This window comes from Pyxicephalus adspersus, chromosome 1 (genome assembly GCF_032062135.1).
Source record: "Pyxicephalus adspersus chromosome 1, UCB_Pads_2.0, whole genome shotgun sequence".
Taxonomy (NCBI): Eukaryota; Metazoa; Chordata; class Amphibia; order Anura; family Pyxicephalidae; genus Pyxicephalus; species Pyxicephalus adspersus.
Window position 1 is genome coordinate 176,559 of NC_092858.1, and position 2,048 is coordinate 178,606.

The 2,048-nt window shown below is 46.6% G+C and overlaps 1 protein-coding gene across 1 annotated transcript in view; it reads left to right on the forward strand.

Annotated features, from left to right (window-relative positions):
• NUP98 (nucleoporin 98 and 96 precursor) overlaps nucleotides 1–1,724 on the forward strand; it is a 35,354-nt gene extending 33,630 nt beyond the window's left edge. The window contains exon 33 of the mRNA XM_072398540.1: nucleotides 635–1,724. Coding sequence (XP_072254641.1) covers nucleotides 635–846 — 212 coding nt within the window. The 3' untranslated portion in view covers nucleotides 847–1,724. The remainder of the gene's footprint in view (nucleotides 1–634) is intronic.
• The last annotated feature ends 324 nt before the right edge of the window (nucleotides 1,725–2,048 follow it).

The following is a 2,048-nucleotide window of genomic DNA, read 5'->3' on the forward strand; positions in this document are numbered from 1 at the left end:
GGGTCTGTACGCCCGCTGTGCCCATTATGAAGAGTTTCCATCGTCTCTGCATGTGGGGTTCCTGGGTCTGTACGCCCGCTGTGCCCATTATGAAGCGTTTCCATCGTCTCTGTGGGGTTCCTGGGTCTGTACGCCCGCTGTGCCCAGAAAATGTTCTGCCCCTTCGCTTTTTTCAGTTTTGTTATTTTGCTACCTGATGCTACAAACATTTTAAGTTTTTGTTTCGTTACTCGCTGCTCCCCATATTAAGAAAGCAGAAACAGAATTTTTTTACATTTTGAAAGAAAAAAAAAAAACTGAAAATGGACGCCGTCCTGTGGTAAATTGATTCCGAAGATTCACCTTCCAATCCAAATGTCCTGACCCAGCCCAGTGGCCCAATCAAAGTCCTGACCTGTCCTGAAGCCCCCCATCCAACCTATGGGCGCTCCAGGCTGTAATGGCTGCCAAAGGGGCTTCAAGTGAAGCGTCTGAATATTTATGGAAGTTTATTTGAAAGAGCTGAAATATCACATAAATGTGTAACTTCTGTCTTCACTTTGTCATTTTGGGGTAGATTATTGGGGGAGGGGGGGCATTAAAAGTCGCCCGAATTCTAATAAGTTTTTCTAACCAAATTGTTTCTTCTTTCCAGAAATGGCAAAACGCGTTGCCAACATCCTTCGTGTGGTCCTCCGTTTACAGCATTCACCGGAATCCGAGGACTCCTCCGACCTCCAGCGAGTTCCTCTCAGATTGCTGGCACCCCACATCGGCCGCTTACCAATGCCAGAGGACTATGCTATGGAAGAGCTCCGCAGTCTTACACAGTCTTACCTGAGAGAACTCACTTTACGCAGCCAATGATTGGCCTTGCTTGGGTCCCCTCCATTTTTCTAGGATTTCAGGAAGACTTTTGTATTTTCACCACCTGGAATGTGTGAATCCTAGATGAAAGGAGAAGTACAAGATTTCTATCCAGATTACATAGGCCTTACACAGGCCCTCTCTGTGCTTTAGGAGTGAAAGTTCTCACTCTCAGTAGTAGGGATTCCATATAGACTTCCTCATCATTGTGGCCCCTTGGGGGCCCATTGGGTGTATTTGTTTCCCGCGTACAGAATGGGCCGGTGCATGGTTGGGTGGGAGGGGGATTTTTTTTATTGGTTTATAAACAATCTTGTACTTCTCTATGTTAGAGACTGAGTTTGATGCCATCACAAGGAGACAACTTTTAGTCAGAGTATTCATATGTACAGAGATTTTTAAGTTGCAATAGTTTGTTCCTTTGGATGCGGTTACTGAGCAAGGTGCTCGTCTCTGCCAAAGAATGAAGAGTTGTTTGGCCGATCTCCGTTCTCTTTATCTGATGGTGACCAGCGAATGGGGCGCTCTGGGTGTTTGGGCCTCTCTTCCTTCTGTTACTGGGGGATGCAGCATGTGCAGGTTATTCCCAGAGATGTTCTGCCTGTTTGGTAGTATATTACCACAGACTTTCAGATGACATCATGTGGGTGCAGCTATCCCATGGAGGAGAAAGTGACAGGAAACATTGCTCACCCCCTTTGCCCGGTGGTCATTTGTCACCCATGGCCTTGGCTGTGTGAAAGTGTCAGAGCTTTGTCTCTGGCTTCATGTGAACCTGTGTGTGTTTGCCAAGCGTTGGTATGAGAAATTTATTTTAAGAAAATGAATAAATACAATTTTTTTGTCTTCAGTACTTTTTAATAAAACATTGCAATGCAGTTTTTTGTCTGGGCCTTGGCTGTGCATGGATTAGTGATATAGAGACAACAACCATTACTAGACCTGGGGGGACGGGGGGGAAGGGAAGGGAAGGGGGGGGGAGGGACTTTGCTGCTAAGATGGAAAGTGAGGCAAAATCTACAGAGAGGGGCGACGATAAAAACCAGATAACCCTTCAGTGTTCTATTGCCGGGGGGTAATGGTAATGGTAATGTTGCCCCGGGGGGTAATGGTAATGTTGCCCCGGGGGGTAATGGTAATGTTGCCCCGGGGGGTAATGGTAATGGTAATGTTGCCCCGGGGGGTAATGGTAATGTTGCCCC